Source organism: Schistocerca nitens, chromosome 3 (genome assembly GCF_023898315.1).
Source record: "Schistocerca nitens isolate TAMUIC-IGC-003100 chromosome 3, iqSchNite1.1, whole genome shotgun sequence".
In the NCBI taxonomy this organism is placed as follows: domain Eukaryota; kingdom Metazoa; phylum Arthropoda; class Insecta; order Orthoptera; family Acrididae; genus Schistocerca; species Schistocerca nitens.
In genome coordinates, this window is record NC_064616.1 from 156,615,512 (window position 1) to 156,634,197 (window position 18,686).

Below are 18,686 nucleotides of genomic sequence, written 5' to 3' on the forward strand. Positions count from 1 at the left end.
ATATTTAATGGGGAAGAACATTTGTTTTAGTGCTGGTACTATGAGTTGTGTGTTAAAATAACAGAGCTTTTATTTTGTACACAGTTCACATTTTTGTTCTCTGTTTTATGGCTCCCCTGCATAACAGTTCGTTATTTTGTTTATTTCTGCCTAATTATCATATAATATGTGTTAATGAAGAAATGAAATTATTTACATTCTGTTTTATCTCATTTGAGAGACTGAGAACCATATTTAGTCATAACAGAGTTAACTCGTATAAAGAAGACTTATAACCCATACAGCTGCAACAATTGAGCAATTCTCCATTTATTGGACGTGTGTCTTGCTGGTGCATTCAAGTGATTAGAGTGTCTGTTTTTACTGTTAGGATTATAATGCTGGACTGTTGTTTGCCAAACTATGCTGCTTCATATGTTCTTCAAATAAGTATTAGAATATTCAAAGAAGGTATGAGGATATCTTGTGTGCTCCCTTAATTGTTAATTGTTACAGATAGTGAATAGCAAATCCAAATTTAAGTATCCAAGTAACCACTCATAACTTCCACGCATGTGGACTGCTGCTGCTGAGTTGCATTGGACCCAATATAAACAGCTGCTTTCAGTATCCAAAAGACTTTAAAGAGAAACAGACATACAAAACAGAAGCAAAATACAAAATTTATTTTTTGTACCAATACTTATAATTGCTGTAATTTTACAACAGTCAGAGTTAAATTACAACTACTTCTATGTAAGCAACAGGTTGTGTGCATCATATCAGGTACTGTTGACATCAGTTATTACATCTTCTCAAATAGCCATATGATACGTTATGACACTTGTTGTTCTGAAATCACTCTGTATTGCAGAAAAATCATTCTTCCTCTATAGGTATAACAGAATACTGCAATGAGATGTTACACACTTATAAAAATTCATTCCACATACTTCTGATGGCCTAATGCATAATGTACTTTATTACTCACTACAGCCAGTTATTTCATCAGGTGATGATTTTAATTTTCTGTGCTGTTTAAATCTACATCTGGAATGAATTTACACTATGAATCTTGTACACTCATTTGGGTAACTGAACTTTTTGGTTTACTTGTTACTTACATAGAAACACACTTAGCAGCAAGATATGTTTGAACTATCAATGTGCCAAGCCTGTGACACGGGAGTAAATTTCATTGAGGACTTTATTATCCATTTTATTTTACCATTTTCTGATCAACTTATAAGGAGGACTATTGTGCTATTCACTGTAAATGCAGGTTCAGTTATGACATAACAGGTAAGAGGTACACAGCAATCTTATCATGCAGTGTGAAATCCACTGGCAAATATTCAGAAACATGATTTATAGAGTAACAAACAAGCACAAAACAAATGGTGCTTTCTTTTACTTCACAGTAGCACAGTGGAAAACGAACACTTCTGCTGCCAGACAACATTCAAACCTTTTTTCTAATTATGGCTCATGGAACTTCAGAATTTTGGAAAAATTGCATGACAGTTGCAGTTGTGTCATTGTCAATGTACTACTTCCTGTGAGTAAACAAATATTTTAAACTTATAAATGTTTTCAAAGCATATGTCCCACGGAAGAAGAAGTGTTTTATAATGTAAGCTTAGAGCTGTAGTTTTTGCTTCTGAGTTAAACCAAAATTGGGAAATAACCAAGACAGTAGAGACATAGGTCTAAAACTTGACATATTTCTTTTGGACAGTCAGTGATTCCACATTATTTCCAAAAGATGAAATAGGTGTATGTGTTCCCTATCTACAGAAGTGGAAATAAGCTTAGATTTTCTACTTGTGATTATTTCATTCTTTTCTGGTAAAAATGAGTTTAGAACTTAGTACAGAACAGCTTTTAATTGAATTTCCTAACAATATATATATTTAATTTCAACTATGTAGTGCTAAAAGAATTTACCAAGTTCTTTGAGTGTGTATATCATAAAATTGTATATTCAAACAGATGTTATACTGTTAATAGCACACCTATGGCACTTGCAAACTATATTCATTTTCTGTATTAAAAATATTATAGAAAAATGGAAAATTGAAAGGCTAAACAACAGGAATAAAACAAAAATCAGAAAGGTGATCATCAACAGGCAGAATATGTCAAATGATCTTTCACAGAACACAAAGATATTGTGGTTGTATTTAAAGGCTGTTATTGGCACCAAAGTTATTGTACAGTCATTCATCAGTGAGACAGAAAATAAAAATGAGGGAAGCAAAGCAAAAGTTGAAATGCTAAATTCTATTTTCAAATATTCTTTTACAAAAGAAAACCCAGGAGAATTGCGCCAGTTTAATCCTCATACGACTCAAAAGATGAATAAAATAAGTATCAGTGTCAGTGGTGTTGAGAAACAGATGAAATCATTACAATTGAACAAAGCTGAATGGCCCAATGGAATCCCTAACAGATTCTATACTGAATTTGTGGCTGATTTAGCCCTTTTTCTAACTACACTTTATCATAGATCACTTGAACAAAAAACCATGCAGATTAGCTGGAAGGATGCACAGGTCACACCCGTTCACAGTAAGGGTAGTGGAAGTGATTCACAAAACTACTGTTCAATACCCTTGACAACAATTTGTTATACAATCTTAGAGTATAGTCTGATTTCAAACATAATTAGATATCTATAACAGAATGACCTCCTCCATGCCATCCAGTATGGATTCCAAAAACATCAGTCATGTGAAACCCAACTAACACGTTTCTCACTTGACATATTGATCACTTTGGATCAAGGCATTCAGGTAGATTCAGTATTTCTTCATTTTAGAAAACCATTTGACTCAATACCATGCCTACACTCACTGTCAAAAGTACAGTCATATGAGGTATCAAGCAAAGTTTGTGACAGGATAGACAAATTTTTGGTAGAGAGGACACAGCATGTTATCTTGGGTGGAGTGTCATCATCAGAGGTAGAAGTGATTTGGGTGTGCCCCAGAAATATGTGTTGGGACTCTTGCCGTTCAAGTTGTATATTAATGACCTTGCAGTAACTTCAGATACCTTGCAGATGATGCAGTCATCTATAGTGAAGTACTGTCTGAAAGAAGATGCATAAATATTCATTCAGATCTTGACTTTACAACAGCCTCTTTTTTTCCGGTGATTTTTAAGTGTTTTTAGGACCACTATATGTTCTGAATGTGGATATGGTCTCAATTGTGTTAAATTGGCTCCCATTTTCTAGCAATTCAACATTTATTGGTGAATGTAAATGTAGAGCAATATCATGTCTAAATAGGTGTATCCTGATCACAATTCATATGATTATTGCAACTGACACAAAACTGATTTATTAATGACTGTAATTAACTAATTATGTTGCATTACTTCATCACATACAAAACAGTATGCCTATGTTCAGTGAGACCTTAGCAATTATCCCTTCATGAAATGATGTTGATTTGATTTTCTTGTGTATTGGTCTTCAGGACAATTGCATTGGAGGCACCAACAGTAGTTGGCCATCACGTGTGTGTCCCACCTGCCTCAATATCTATCTTCCACTATCTTAATTTCTTGGTGGAACTTCTCCCCTTGCTCCTCATTGTAATTACCTAAGTTATATGGAAATCTTGATAAGTGGTTGTGGAGGAAATGCACTTTGATATTCATAAAGCACCCAACTTTTTAATGGCTGTCAACATGTTCTGCACAGTTTGTGTGTATCTGTCTGCCTTAAGATCACCTAAGAAGTTTTTCACATCTAAGGTATAACTACACCAGGCCAACAGTTCTGAATTATTCATGAAGTTTGTCACTTTGGAATCATTCAAGAGTTTGCAAATCTGCAGCCCATCAAATATACCTGCTTTCAATTTTTCAGTGCTCAATGCAGGAAAAAATCTACATTTGTATTTGAAGCAATTGCCTTCTTTATCTAGAGCCCTAACAAACTGCTTCATCAGTCATAGCTTTATATGCAATGGAGGGAGAATTATTTTCTCTCTTAACTAATGGCTCCTGAATGATGCTGTTGGCCTGGTGTAGTTATACCTTAGATGTGAAAAACTTCTTAGGTGATCTTAAGGCAGACAGATACACACAAACTGTGCAGAACATGTTGACAGCCATTAAAAAGTTGGGTGCTGCATCTACAGTAAGACTTTCCCTTAACGGCCTTATCACTTTGCTCCAATGACCTAGTTTTGCTCTGCTGTCCCATAAAGCATATAAAACAAGGGTACTTTGTGTTGTACCCATTCTGCTGCCCAGGCAAGATGTTTACCATCTTCAGATCACAACAAATAGACCATTGATGTTCATGATGGTGTAATTTCTGCAACATAATTTTGATAGTTTCATATTCTTCTTTCAGTTTTGTTGAGTGGCCAATGGGAATGGAAACAAAGATGTTACCATTGTTAAGCAAGACACATTTCAGGCTACTGTTGGAGCTGTCAATAAAAAGCCGCCAGTCTTTAGGTTGATATCCCTGTAATTCCATCTGAATGAGTAGACTGGGAATGTTATTGCAATATACAAATTGTTTGTCTTGGTTGAAGTATTGTAGAAGACCTGCTTTTCTTGTATGGTACACTGAAATTTTTGCATCTGGACTAAGGTAATTATTTTCCTTTAGCCTGGATGCCAGAAGTTCTGATACCATCTTTGACAAATTAAGATCAAATACCAGATCATTTAGTTTCTCTTGAGTGAACAATTTAGGTGTAGAAATTTCTCCTTCACATTTACTGCTTTTGCCCTCCAAATTCCATGTTTCTTCAGGTTGTGACATAAGTTCAGGTAGTTCAGTAAACACTGGTATAGAACTTAACTGTGTGCCACAGGTCTCCTGGATGATTCTAAATCTGGGTACACCCATTTATGTTTTTTGAATCAACTGAAACCTTTGATATCTACTACACAAAAGTAACAGTCATACTGGTGGTTTTTTGGCTCTCGCCAGTCCACTGGTACGCCAAAATTTAAACATTCTCTTTGTCCATTTTTCCATTTTTACACACAGTGTGGGGAGCCCATGGCCTATCTTGGTCTCCAAGCTGTATCCCAAAATATTCAAGGTACCCCTTACTTACAAAGCTGTGATGTTCGGTCTTTGTTTCTGCAAGCAGTACTCACTGCAAATCTAACAGAACACATTTGGGTTGTTTATGCATCCTCTTCATAAAGAACTCATATTTTCCTGAAACATATAAGATAAAAACACAAAATAAATTTTAAAGAATCTAATAGAATATTTAATTGTGAAATATCAAAGGGTGTCAAAAGTTAGATGAAAATAAAGATCAACGATACTGACGGAAAGTCAGCATCTATAAGAACATTTAATTAAAATCCAAGAACATAAATATCTTCAGAAAAGTGAAGCCATATTCGGATTCAGGGCCTCTGAAATATAATAAATGTGTTTGAATATATTTGGAAATAAAAAAAAAAATGTAGAGCTGTGTAATCATCTGGGTTTACTGTGACCCAGAAGTCTTGTATTCTGTTTCAGTAAATCCACCAAATGATTTTAGCTTGTTAACATGTTATGCATAAATATAATAATGCTGCAAGATTTTCCCAATTATTATTTGTCTATTAATTGATAAGCAGTTTGCAGCTGCCTGGGCACCATTATGCACAACATAAGCATGACTTTCTACACATATTCATTTATTTTCACTCTTTTCTTGCAATATGTAATAAGATTACTTTTATCTTTCTTTCCTTCTCTCCATAACTGGTATTTGTGCTGCCTGCTGAAATTCCTATTACCCTTTTCTCAACACTTGTTCAGAACATGTAAGACATAAGAAGTCAAATGCTCAGCACTTGAAAATTCATCAATTCCAAGACTTGGACTGTGATACCTCTATATGCATGGTAACACGTAACAAATACATGTATCTGTTTAAAATTCATATGACAGAAATAATTCATCATTAATAAAATATACAATGCTTCTTTGTGGCTCTTGATTAGTTGTTCTGCAGAAAACAGTATGTGAGTAGTGCAATTCACTGACTTGAAACTCTAGTTGTGCATTGCAGTGTGATATGTAAATGTAATTTCTCACAGTACACATTGTTTTCTTCACACCTGTAATAGTTTTTATCAATGAACAGCTGTAAATTTTAAATTTCAGCAGCATACTTTTAAGACCACTTCCTTTAGTTTGATGACACATGAATTACATCAGCACATGATTTAACTCCAGTACTAAATTTTGCATAACGAACTGAACAGTTAATATTTCCATCTTCCCCATCAATGAACAAGAAATCTTTCAGTAATACACTGTTTATTTTACACCAATGGCACTCTTATGAGAAACACAGGAATTTACCAAAATCACACCTGGGTGTACTGGAATAAATTATTATTAAACACCATCATATGATATTATCTCATTCTCCCCAACAGTTTACCTTTTTAGTGAACTGCCTACTGTATACTACTTCCACTGTTTGTATCTGTGTTTTCTCAAAGTCTTTCCAACTTGTTTGATCCATGGTATATTCTCCAATTTCCAATGTATTCTATAGACTAGTGTGTAAATCTTGTTGTCGGGATTCTTGCAACATGTCCACTAAATTTAAATCCTCCTTTTCTAATGTCAGTTGCCAGGCTTGAGAATTTCTCTGTTTTATGAGACTTCAATCTCTATTGGACCTCTGGTTTATCTAGGCCAAAAATTTTCCTTATACATGGTCCAGTTACAGGAATATGACCACCGCCCTATGTTTTTGTCAACGAGTAGTAATCCCTCACAGACGGTAGGTGGCAGCGCTAGCCATGGAGGGTATATAAAGTGAGTTACGGGATGTGGAGAACCGTGCAGTCATTGTATTTCGGCAATGGAGCGAGTTATCTGATATCCAAAGGGCATATCATTGGCTTTCAGGCCAAGGGCGGAAGTATTTCCGAAACTGCTATGTTAGCAAATGATCCCATACCGCCATTGTTAAAATACACCATGCATGGTAAAGTGGTGCTATCTAAAACTGCCACTGAGGCAACTGTGGTGCACCATGGGTAATAGCTGACAGGTGCGAACAATGGCTGCGGAGTTGTGTAAGGGCAAATAGACGGGCAACTGTTGAGCAACTGAACACGCAGATGAACTGAGGGGCTACCAACAGTGCCTCTTCAACACTACCTGTGCAGTGAATGTTGCTGCACATGGGTCTCTGCAGCTGGCACCTGGTTCATGTGCCCATACTGTCTGCTTTCTATTAGTTATGAATGCTGTAATTTACACGCCAATACTGCAACTGGGGATTCACTGATTGGCAGGCTTGTGGGCGTTTTAGATTCATTACATTTTATGTTCTATCGAACAGATGGCCGCCTTCCAACAATCGTCAGAAGGGTCGAGGCAGGAGGAGGGCGACTTATGGTCTGGGGAATGTTTTTGTGACTTTCCTTATGTTATCTCATCATTCTGGAAGGCACAGTGGATCAACACAGGTATGCATCTATCCTTGAGGACCATGTCCACCACTACATGCAGTTTTTTTTCATCAGCACAATGGCATTTACCAGTAGAACAGTGGAATGTGTCACACAGCTTACAGTGTACATGCAGGGTTTGAAGAGCACCATAGTGAATTTACTGTACTCCCACGGCCACCAAACTCCCTGGATTTAAACCTAATCGAAAATCTGTGGGACCACCTTGATTTGGCTGTTCGTGTAATTGATTCTCAACTGAGAAGTCTAGCACAGCTGTCCGGTCACTGGAGTCGCCGTGGCACCACATCCCTGTTGGTACTTTCCAGAACCTAGTTGACACTCTGCCTGCACATCTCACACTGGTCCGTGCTGCTAAAGGTGCTTATCCAGGTTTTTGACAAGCAGAATAGGTTTCCAGATAGATTTTTTAATTATTTTCTGCATTCACTAGGGACTTCACCTAAGATGAGATTGAAGGTCAGTGGTGGGAGTCCATCTCCTTGACATATCTACATCTACATCTAGATGATTACTCTGCAATTCACATTTAAGTGCTTGGCAGAGGGTTCATCGAACCACAATCATACTATCTCCCTACCATTCCACTCCCGAACAGCGCGCAGGGAAAACGAACACCTAAACCTTTCTGTTCGAGCTCTGATTTCTCTTATTTTATTTTGATGATCATTCCTACCTATGTAGGTTGGGCTTAACAAAATATTTTCGCATTCGGAAGGGAAAGTTGGTGACTGAAATTTCGTAAATAGATCCCGCCACGACGAAAATCCCAGCTGGTAAGGATCCCACACCGCGCAGCAATACTCTAACAGAGGACGAACAAGTGTAGTGTAAGCTGTCTCTTTAGTGGACTTGTTGCATCTTCTAAGTGTCCTGCCAATGAAACGCAACCTTTGGCTCGCCTTCCCCACCATATTATCTATGTGGTCTTTCCAACTGAAGTTGTTCGTAATTTTAACACCCAGGTACTTAGTTGAATTGACAACCTTGAGAATTGTACTATTTATCGAGTAATCGAATTCCAACGGATTTCTTTTGGAACTCGTGTGGATCACCTCACCCTTTTCGTTATTTAGCGTCAACTGCCACCTGCCACACCATATAGCAATCTTTTCTAAATCGCTTTGAAACTGATACTGGTCTTCGGATGACCTTACTAGACGGTAAATTACAGCATCATCTGCGAACAACCTAAGAGAACTGCTCAGATTGTCACCCAGGTCATATACACGGTGTTACAAAAAGATACGGCCAAACTTTCATGAAACATTCCTCACACACAAATAAAGAAAAGATGTTATGTGAAAATGTGTCCGGAAACGCTTAATTTCCATGTTAAAGCTCATTTTAGTTTCGTCAGTATGTACTGTACTTCCTCGATTCACCATGATTTCATACGGGATACTCTACCTGTGCTGCTAGAACATGTGCCTTTACAAGTACGACACAACATGTGGTTCATGCACGATGGAGCTCCTGCACATTTCAGTCGAAGTGTTCATACGCTTCTCAACAACAGATTCGGTGACCGATGGATTGGTCGAGGCGGACCAATGCCATGGCCTCCACGCTCTCCTGACCTTAACTCTCTTGACTTTGATTTATGGGGGCATTTGAAAGCTCTTGTCTACGCAACCCCGGTACCAAATGTAGAGACTCTTCGTGCTCGTATTGTGGACGGCTGTGATACAATACGCCATTCTCCAGGGCTGCATCAGTGCATCAGGGATTCCATGCGATGGAGGGTGGATGCTTGTATCCTCTCTAATGGAGGACATTTTGAACATTTCCTGTAACAAAGTGTTTGAAGTCACGCTGGTACGTTCTGTTGCTGTGTGTTTCCATTCCATGATTAATGTGATTTGAAGAGAAGTAATAAAATGAGCTCTACCATGGAAAGTAAGCGTTTCCGGACACATTCCACATAACATTTTCTTTCTTTGTGTGTGAGGAACGTTTCCTGAAAGTTTGGCCGTACGTTTTTGTAACACCCTGTATATAGCTCAGGAACAGCAGAGCTCCCAGGACGCTTCCCTGGGGAAGACCTGAAATCACTTCAGTTTTACTCGATGATTTGCTGTCTGTTTCTATGAACTGCGATCTTCCTGATAGGAAATCACGAATCCAGTCGCACAACTGAGACGATACCCCATGGGCCCGCGGCTTGACTGGAAGTCGCTTGTGAGGCATATTATTGTGACTGGACAGTGTAATACTTCGTTCTTCCTTTAGGATGTCTCACATATTGCCTTTTCTGTTGAGAATTTAAATTTCGTTCACATACGTCTTTCAGGACAGATCACCTTATTGTATGTTCTTTCATTCACGCTGTTTTCCACTTTTGAAATCAATCTCTCAGTGCTTCCCTTACTAGCCTCATTTCTTCTATGATCTCCAACATTCTTGAAGTTTCTGACTCTTTTGATTTTCTGTACTTCAGTTTAGTTTCTAAACGTTAAATTTAGTACAGATCAACTCGGTTTCTGTTTTTAAGGAATCTGTAAGTCAGCCTTTTCATCGCCTTCTTTGAGCACCTTCACTTTATTGCTGTGGTTTTACTGTCCGCTAGTATAGCCACATCATCAGCGAAAGCTAAGCAACAAATATTACTGTCACCTTTGTTCGTCCAAGCAGAATAGGTTTCCAAATATTTAGATTTTTTAATTATTTTCAGCATTCCGTGGGATTTCACCTAATATGAGATTGAAGGTGAGTGGTGGCCATCCATCTCCTTGATGGACACCTGTTTTATTTGCAAAAGTTTGTGCTATTTGTAAATTTTAATTTGGACTTTTTGTCTGTCAGTGTTTGGTTATCGAAGCTTACTGTCTTTGGGACAAGTCTCTGCCCTTCTAGGATATCAAACAGAGAACCTTCAACATCGCAGCGCGTCAGCAATCGTTGGTTAATATATTAAAAAACTAAAAACCCGCCTCGATTGCGAAAAAAACACCTAGTGTTAACCCGGGTTTCGGCGTAGATAACTACACCTTCCTTAGAACAATAAAACCCGCAGTTTATGGCGGGTCATGGCCCATCAAACATAGGCCGGTGTGAGGTGGAGCGTACACTATTAAGTTTAATGGTTTTGACTTGGTACATATGTACTGTCTGTGTTTTCCTTTCCTTTTTCGTTTATAAATGTATAGCGATGGTGTTCTTTTAATCATTGACAAAGGTCTTCTTAGGCACTTGTGCGTTTTATTGTTCTGAGGAAGGTGTAGTTATCTATGCTGAAACCCGGGTTAACACTAGGTGCTTTTTTTGCAGTCGAGGCGGGTTTTTAGTTTTTTAATATATCAAACAGAGACTATCAGTCAATTAAGTAATGTCTTCTTGAATTCGATAAAAGTGGATATGATTGAGCTGTTTTGTGTTACCTTATATTTCAGTACTGTTATTAGGTAGCTGGTCTGTTCTGTGAAGGACCACCCTGTTTGAAAGCTCGCTTGGTAGTTGCTGATCTTATGTTCGTGCTGTATTGTTCTTTGATGTAAACATCTTGCGGTTAGCTTGCTTGTGACGGGAAGGATTAACATCTCTCTGTAGTTCCTTACATCGGTCCTTTAACCTATCTTCTGGAATGGGTGGATGAGTGCACACTTCAAATTTTTTGGCGATTTTTCTGTGTGCCAAATACCCATGATGATTTTTGTTAATTCGTCAATTGTGTTGTGTCTATGTGCTTCAAATAACTTCATGATGATGCCATCTTCCCCAGATGTACCATCATTTTTGAGTCTAATGATACGGTTGAAAATTTCGTCTTTGCTGGTTGGTGTGTACGTATAGGAGTCTTTGTGCGATACTTTTAAGGATAACACTGGATAGTTGTGCAGCTCAGAGATTCATTGAAATTGCTCCGTACTGTTGTTGTGATATGTCATAGCGATTTTACCACGTTACTTTGTGAAACATAGACTATGTGGTTTGTATCCATGGGTCTTTTCACTCACCATCCTGTAAAAGTCATGCATGCTGTGCTTCGTAAAGTTGTTTTCAATAATTTAAAATAGTTCTCTCATGTGTCTCCTCTCTGTCTGTCTGACTAATGTTGCCCCCTGCTTTCTGATTTCGACAAGTGTTGTTAGTCTTGAGTGAGTTTTTGCTATTATATTTCTGGAATACTCTCATTCGTTCTTCCAAAATATCTTCACATGCTTAGTCCCATCAAGGTTGTTTCATGTCCTCCTTCTGTGGTTTAGCGTTCTGCTTTTCTGTAAAATCATGGTTTGGAACTACACACAGATGAGCGCCTTTCCTTTCCCCTATTCTTATTTTATCTTAGCTTTTTAAATCTTTTGCATCAATTTTCTGAACGTGTATAGTCTGCAAGTGCGCTACTTTCGGATAAAGTTATTTGACTTTGAGGCAGGAAGGATAGTGTTGGTGAATTTATGTGTTGAGAAATTGCTAACTGTTTTTTGGTATACCTTTTCTCTACCAAATTAACATTCTCATCCCATAGTAAGATTGTTATATCGGTCTTTATTATACATCATAGAAAAACCAATGTACAGTAGCCCCATACACAAAAAAGAACGTTCTATTTCAATTTTCTGTAGAAAGGTTGTACTACAGTATGTTAACCATAAGCTGGCAGCTTTCAGATGTGGTGAGTTAGGTGTGAAGAAAGCAAGCATGGCCCCCACAGACGTTTGCACAGGGTGAGGAGCTGTGTAGAGTTCACACCTATTTCCTGCAGTAGGCCTATTGGCACCATAATCTGTGCTTCTGCAGAAGTCATGCAAGAAAGTCGAAAATCGTTTAAACGTTGTTTGTAAACAAAACTGAAATTGTTGTACATATCGACATGTTTAATAAAACTCCCACCTGCAGTAATTTTGTACACTTATCACAAGCAAAGGAACCATTACTAAACGCAATAAAGTGCGACAAAGTAACACAGCACACAACAACGGCTATCTCGCACAGTACTGTCAGCTAGTTAATGATGGCCACAGCCAAAATGAAAAGAATATCGACTGTAGTTGTCCAATTTTAGCGACTTCCACCATTTCAGTACTTGGCCAACTTTAACATACTGTACTTGTGATTTATTCACGGCAATGATACATTTTATTTGTTTTGTGCAGTATTTTACATAATATAGGTCAATTAAGTAATAGTTTTCATTTATTAAAATAGCTAAAACTATTTAGAAAACTTGCAGAAATGTAGTTTTACTAAGGGGGACGAGGGATGTCACAGATTTGGCACTTCTGCCGTAGGTGCAATATCGCCTTTATATGGCTCTGTATCTGGCACATTGTAAAGGAGTATATATTAGAACATGCCTGAATGATACAAATCACATTTTCACGATTACACCATCAAGCATTATTGTATAAGGAGACAGGACATTAGCATACACATAACAATTCATTGTTAGTTTAATGTCTGGTTTGTATTTATGTCATTTTACTTTTACTGCATTTCATGTGCAGTACTGTACGCTAAGTAAATAACCCCTTTCGAAAGTTCAGATTTAATCATATGAATGAATATATCGAGCTTTTTCTCAGTCTTTCATTTTTTTAACATTGACTCTCATAATTAACACTCAACAAATGTATACTGAAAGTTACATGATCTGGGCTGTTGGTTTAAGGTGTAACCCAGACCTGGAATTCATCTAAATGAATGTGGAAACGCTATTAAACCCACCCTCAAACTGTTATCTAGAATCATTACGTAACTACCTAGGATTATAATAAGACAGCCCTCATATTTCCAGTTTGACACATTATGCAGTGGATTGCAGAATATGTAGTTCTGTTGCTATGTGATGAATAGCGTTGTTACTTGTGAAGTTAGAGACTATGTTGACTCCTGTATCTAACATTTTCTCGAACTTAATAAAATTTTTAGTTTTTCTCACTCCTGTTATAGGAAAAAGCACGTTCTCCTTCCGATTGATATACACTGACAGAAAAAAATCACAACACCAAGATGTAGTTGTGCAACATAAGCGAACGAAACTTCCTGGCAAATTAAAACTGTGTGCCGGATAGAGACTCGAACTCGGGACCTTTGCCTTTTGCGGGCAAGTGCTCTACCATCTTAGCTACCCAAACACGACTCACGCCCCGTCCTCACAGCTTTACTTCTGCCAGTACCTCGTCTCCTACCTTCCAAACTTTACAGAAGCTGTCCTACGAACCTTGCAGAAGTGGCGCACACACACACACACACACACACACACACACACACACACACACACGTAAGCATGCACGTGCGTGCGCACACTCTCGCTCACAAGACAACTATCTTATTTGGGAAGGAAGGAGCTTTATTTTGAAATATTGCTTAAACTGCAGAACGAAAGGAACTGTTTATAATCATATGACGAAACATGGTAACAGTGAGAGATGTAACATTTCCAAAGACAATGTCAAGGTCGATATCTCGGTACTTGTAAAAATACTTGCCATATATTGTGAGACATTCGAGTCTGCAAGCACAATGAAGCTCCTACACTTAAATATTACACCATGTAAACTGTGTCTATGACTGAATAAAAAGTTCTTTGGCTTCCCACCACGTCTAGTAATTAAAATTACACGATTCTTTCAGCCAAGCACTCCTTGACCACTGTCAAGTGGTATGACTGCCAGTGAGCTGCTGATACGCTCTTTGTATACAGTAACAGCTGGCTGTGGCGTCACAGGTGCCCATGGCATCGCCATATGTGGGCATATATTGACTAGGCGTTCAATGCATCCTATTCAGCTGCATGACTGTTGTAGCTTATGCTGTGCTTAGGTTGTTATCAGTGATTTCTATTTAAATAGCTTCCTTAATTGCACAATCCCAGAAGCCAACAAGCCACGACGGATGTTCTGTCAAATATTAAATGGTGTCCATTTTCTAAACCATGCTGAGCTAAAGCAGATTTTTCTCATGCTCCTTCCTGCGTTGTTCCACTGTACGTACTGCTTGCCCAATGTACGACTGGCCACACTTGCCAAGGTATCTTGTAGACCAAAGGTGTTCTGAGATCTGCTGCATCTTTAATTGGGCTCAGTAATTGACGGATTTTTGTCGAAGTCCTGAAGATCGATTTGATCTAGAGTCGTTTCAGCAGGTGGTTGGTCTTGCCAACACAGAGCCACGGAATGATAAGAATTCAAGTTTCTTTGCCTGCTGTTCGTCTGTGGTCTTCTTGTGAGTATTGCCTGGGATCACTTCATTTATTTGATGGACGTTATAACCATTGTTCCTGAAGACCTTGCGTAGGTGGCTCAGCTCATGGGGCAGGTTATCAGCATCTGATATTCTTGCATGAAGCACCAATGTTTGTAAAATAGTGCATTTCTGTGCTAGGTGATCATGGCTGATGGCATGCAAGTACAGATCAGTGTGGGTGGGTTTCCTGTAGACACAGTAGCAAGGTATCTATTTCGTTTGTTGCGGATGAGAAAGTCGAGGAAGGGCAACACATTCTCTTTTTCAACCTCCACGGTAAACTGAATGTTACTGTTAATGCTGTTAACGTGTTCCCAGTTTCTGACGTATGTGGGGCAAAATGACGAACGTGTAGTCTATGTACTGAAACGACACAAGATCATATCGCTCCTCAGGCCTCTGACAAAAATCGAGCGATTACTGAGACAAGTTAAAGATGCAGTAGGTTGGTTGATTTGGAAGAGGGAACCAAACTTTATCACCTATGCTACCTGAGAAGTCTGCTTTAGCTCAGCGTGCTTTAGAAAAGGGACACCAGATAAAATTTGACGAAACAGCCATCATGACTCGCACAAACTGCTTCTGGGATTGTGTAATTACAGAAGCCATTGAAACAAAAATCACCTATAACACTCTAAATAGAAATGGTGGCTGGCAGCTCAGCGCAACTTGGGATCCAGCAGTTGTTCAACTGAAGTAGGTGCATCGAAAACTGAGATATGGCGATGCTGTGGCAACCTTTGGGTCACAGCCAGCAGCTAGAGTACACAAGGTGCGAACCAGAAGCCCAGTGGCAGTCATATTTGTGGTCAGTTGGAAGCTTGTGTAATTTTAATTACTTGATGTTGTTGGAAACCTGAGAACTTTTTATTCACTCTTACCGTCATGATACTCTGCAATCATACATGTCTGTAGAACACATTAAAATGCGTTCTTATCATAATATAAATAAGTCCTCTATGAAAATTCAATATAACACACCTTACAAGCGCGATGATGCATCAAATGCACCCACTGCTTAACACAAGTCACTGTATATATTCCATAACACAGCAGTTGATATGAAAGATAGAAGGCATTGTGTACATACCAGTAGTGAGTGGGTACATTGAGTGCACTTGGTATGTTTTTATTGCATGTACTTTTTTAGAAGTAAATTTAATTAATTATATTATAGAAATTAAGTAATATAATTTAATAATGATATATTATATCCAAGCCAATGCACTAAAATTACAGGATATAGTAAAAATCTGTACAGACTGAAATAAAATTTCAGTTGAAAATAATGGGCATTCTGAGCACACTTGAATTAATGTTTAAAAAGTTTATATTTGTGAATCAAATTTAGTGGGGGGTAGTCATCCCCCACGAGATTACTGTGAAAAAATCAAAGAATTTAAAGCAAAAAGTCTAAATCACGAAATTCATTACCATTATTGTTAGTTTGTTCACTCCTTCATATCTCAGTTTAATAGTCCCTCATTCAGAAAATTAAAAATCCCAGTCACAAAATAATTTCAGATATATGTCTGGCAAAACAATTTTAATTCATTGTTGAGTTCCTAACATATTTTATATTCTTGTCTAGTATTCAAATATTTGCAAGTGGTAGTTATATAAAATTTACTTGTAGCTCACTAATCTTTTTATACAAATATATATAGTCAGAGTTCTTGAACTTCTTCACTAAGGCTTCCATTTATATAGGAAAAAATTTTATTGGGAAAAAAAGTAAAATTTCCTAGTATTCAATGTATCTTTTAATATAGTTATTACCTTAGGAACTAATACTGATGGTTTATTACAATCAATTCCAAATAAAGATAAATCAGCTGTACCATCCCTAGCTACTTTTCTATGAATTCATAGAAAGTATCATCTGTGAAAAAATACACCAAACAATTAATGTACCTAAACATATAATTCATTCCAGTAGGCACTCCTGGAAATTCTCTAGTTATAATACCTCATATTTTATATTTAAAATCGCGTTCATCTATCGCCACATAGAAAAGTTCATTAAAGAATAAAAATATTCTTCCTGTATATGTGTTGACTACAATATTTAGTAAAAAAACTTTTATGCAATCTTGTATTAGATATTGGCTTAGGATGTCCTCATATTAATTGTAATGTATACAAATTTATCATACTGTCAACAAATAGAACAGCTTCAGTACTTGGTTTTTGAGATATTCCATCTACTTTTTGTAAATCTTTCGGCAAAAATTTTAAACAGTTCTTTATTAGCTGTGATTTCATATTCTGCCTTACCCACACCTACTTCTGATTAAAAAAAAACATAAAATTCCATTCACAAATAATAAGATATTGAACATCCTAATTTTACAGAGAGATTCGACTGGTTCAGATGAAACAACTGGAATTCTTTTCAGTATAGGTATCTTTGTTGTCGACATTTTTTACCATACAAACTTTGGATACCATTGATATCATCTTCTAAATGTGAACCATTATAGTATGGATACATTATTGCTCCATCAACATCTGTATGTTCTAAACCTAGTGCTTGAACTAAAAATTCAAATAGGTTTATTTTATTGCTTGGTGTATTCCCCTCAATCTCCAAGTACCACAACTCTTCATCATCCATATATATTTCCACTAGATCATTATTCATATTTGGAAAAATGAGTGACCTAATAATACCCCTCTACAGCCTTTGGACAATGGTGACCATGTATTTGATAGCTATATACTTCTCTCTTATTTATAATTAAAATATCATTACTATTGCTATCCTTATGACTCTGAATGTCAACATAGTTTAACTGTATATGAAATACAGACCTTGTGACTTGCAATAGCTTTTTAGTTGCACCTTTATAATTCAGTTTTATATTTTTCTTATTCCATTTATACATAGTAGTTCTATACTATAGGTTTATTAAAAAAGTTTAAAGTTTCTTCATTCAGTTCACAACTTATTTCAAGACCATATGTGTCCTAAATTATCATTAATGCTTCTATAAATACAACATCACACACTTGAGTAATTTTTCCACCATCCTGAATTCTAAGTAATCACAATCATTCAACTATTTCAATGCTTTAAGATATTCATCTGCAACTACTATTTTCAAAAACAACAGTAATAAAACTACCTTCATTCATGTAGACTTAAAATAGTATATGATGTGACTGAAATAGTTGACAAATAACGAAATAGCGCTACCTAAACATGAAATTTGTCAGTGAACCAATTATGAAAAATTATAATAAAAACTGTTTTTATTAAATGGAGTCAGCATCGATCTCATCAACAACAAGCTCTCATACAATAATTAGCAAGTGTTTATGATTGTTGATGAAAAGAATAAACCATGATTTAAAGCTAAAGATATGGCTAAACTTCTACAATTTACAAACACAAGAAAGACAATGTCTGACCGTACTAGAGAAAATTTTAGGAAAAAGTATATAGATTTGAAGAGTAACGAATTGTCACTTTTGCATCCAGATACAAAGTTTGTTAATGAACCTGTTCCATATTCATTAATCATGTAATCAGCAATAAGATTAGTTGAAAATTTTGAAGATTTGGTTTTTGAAGACGTTCTACCATCAACTTGCAAACATGGAGAGTATAAAATTGAAAATGAAGTGAAAGATATATATTGATGTTATATAACTCACTATGAAAATACAAACAAAATTAAGGACGAAGGACTCGAAAATTTAAATGGAATAGTTGATAGTGCTATGAGAATAATTGAAGAAAGAAACAGGGAAATAGACAGTTTATTACATCATGTTTTTCCTCAAACATTCGATCAGAATTTAAGACCAACTTTTGTTCTTTAAAATTAGTTGATGAAAACATTCAATGTAATTATCATGTCATTAGAGCACATCAAAAAAATTTACAAAGGCAATTGTGTGGAATCGAAGATAGACATAAAAATGTGAATAAATGTTAAGACTTAATTATAATCCAAATTCAGTAAATTTATACTAAAGATTGAGAGAAACCTTAAGAATTGTATGTTGGAACAATAATTTCAATTTTTAAATGATTA

The 18,686-nt window shown here is 36.7% G+C and overlaps 1 protein-coding gene across 1 annotated transcript in view; it reads left to right on the plus strand.

The window, feature by feature from the left end:
• Window positions 1–1,415: 1,415 nt before the first annotated feature.
• LOC126249536 (EH domain-containing protein 1-like) overlaps window positions 1,416–18,686 on the plus strand; it is a 170,060-nt gene continuing 152,789 nt past the window's right edge. The window contains exon 1 of the mRNA XM_049951199.1: window positions 1,416–1,537. Within this exon, the coding sequence (XP_049807156.1) occupies window positions 1,461–1,537 (77 nt within the window). The 5' untranslated portion in view covers window positions 1,416–1,460. The remainder of the gene's footprint in view (window positions 1,538–18,686) is intronic.